Here is a 1,274-nt window from a genome sequence, read left to right as displayed (position 1 = left end):
TTTCACCGCAGATAAAAACCACACCCAGTGATCGTAGTTTTCTGTCGGGACGAGAGAAAATGCGAAAGGTAGAATGTGGTTGTCGTAGTCCTTCACTGTCGCGACGAGATAAACTCCATAGTTGTTCATCTCACCTTTCAAGTGAGCACCGTCGACTGCAAATAAACGCCTACCCGCTCTTGCCACTCGAATACCGATACTTGGAATGAAGCAGGCACGCTGAAAAGTTCCATCAAAGTTCTTCTCGAATTTCCAGACCGAGCCTGCATTTTTTTTTCTGCCATGAGCTTCAGATAACTTTCCAGGTTTTGGTAGTTAGTCAATCGATCGCCGTGGTTCAACTCGTCAAGGGTTAGCTTAATTCGGCTTATTGAAGACCGACCTGTCGAAATTCCTTTCCCGAGAAGAAACTTAGCGATTGCAGCTCCAGTCATCCGGTCCGTTTTGCCTTCATACTTGTTCAGCATTTCGGATCGGACCAGGCGGATCATCTCGTCGACCTGCTGTGTTGTATTCCACAGGTCTTTGTCAGGACGAGCGATGGTCCCTTCAGCAACAGGGCGTCCAGAAAACCCGACGTTCTTGAGATGGTTGTGGCAGAAATTGGCCCTTATCACCTTCCATTCACCGGCAACTCCACTGACGTTGAAGAAAAAGGGACAACTGATGGCGCCTTGGTCAGCTTCCTTGTCGAAGAACTGCTGACCGTTCAATTTCTTGCAGACGTACTTTGCATTACCACCGCCGTGTTTACTGCTGAATCCCGCAACCTTCAGCTGGAATCCGCAAGACTTAGCAAATTCCTTACAGCGAGTTTGAATGGCTTTTTGAGAACCATGAGTCTCAATACCGATATTGTCCTTGCGACTGTAGGCGACGCCGTAGTTTTCTAGATTTCGGTCGGTTTGCTGAACGAAGACGTTCGGTCGAAGGAGGCCTGAAGCGATAGCTGAAGTGAGGTCGCCGGTTTCCAGTATGAAGGGGGCATTTCCGTAGAACGGGGCCACCTTCGGTACAGCCATGGACAGCGAAATGTGCTGGAGAAGTTGCCTTGGATCAACTTGGAGAGTTCAGCTGTCGCGTCCAAACGGATAATGGCAAGAAACGAGCAGAAAGATGAATCCTTCGGGATGTATTTCTACATTGCATTTCCAGCCTGTAACACCGAAATGGTGGTTTCTCTTTTGATGCGATGGTACCTCATGCGATGGTACGGTGAAACCAACCTCCATTGATGCTCAACTACGCATTTCCTCTATTTGTACTATTCATGG

The 1,274-nt window shown here is 48.4% G+C and overlaps 1 protein-coding gene across 1 annotated transcript; it reads right to left on the bottom strand.

The window, feature by feature from the left end:
* Positions 1-137: 137 nt before the first annotated feature.
* On the bottom strand, positions 138-1,022 carry PPTG_18734 (hypothetical protein; the record flags this gene model as incomplete). The annotated part of the gene is made up of 1 exon (XM_008916969.1): positions 138-1,022. The coding sequence occupies one exon, from the start codon at positions 1,020-1,022 to the stop codon at positions 138-140; it is 885 nt and encodes a 294-aa protein (XP_008915217.1).
* Positions 1,023-1,274: the final 252 nt, after the last annotated feature.

The sequence above is a fragment of the Phytophthora parasitica genome (assembly GCF_000247585.1).
Source record: "Phytophthora parasitica INRA-310 unplaced genomic scaffold supercont2.92, whole genome shotgun sequence".
In the NCBI taxonomy this organism is placed as follows: domain Eukaryota; phylum Oomycota; class Peronosporomycetes; order Peronosporales; family Peronosporaceae; genus Phytophthora; species Phytophthora nicotianae.
Note: the sequence above shows the minus strand (reverse complement) of the source record. Positions and strands in the feature narration are given on the sequence as shown.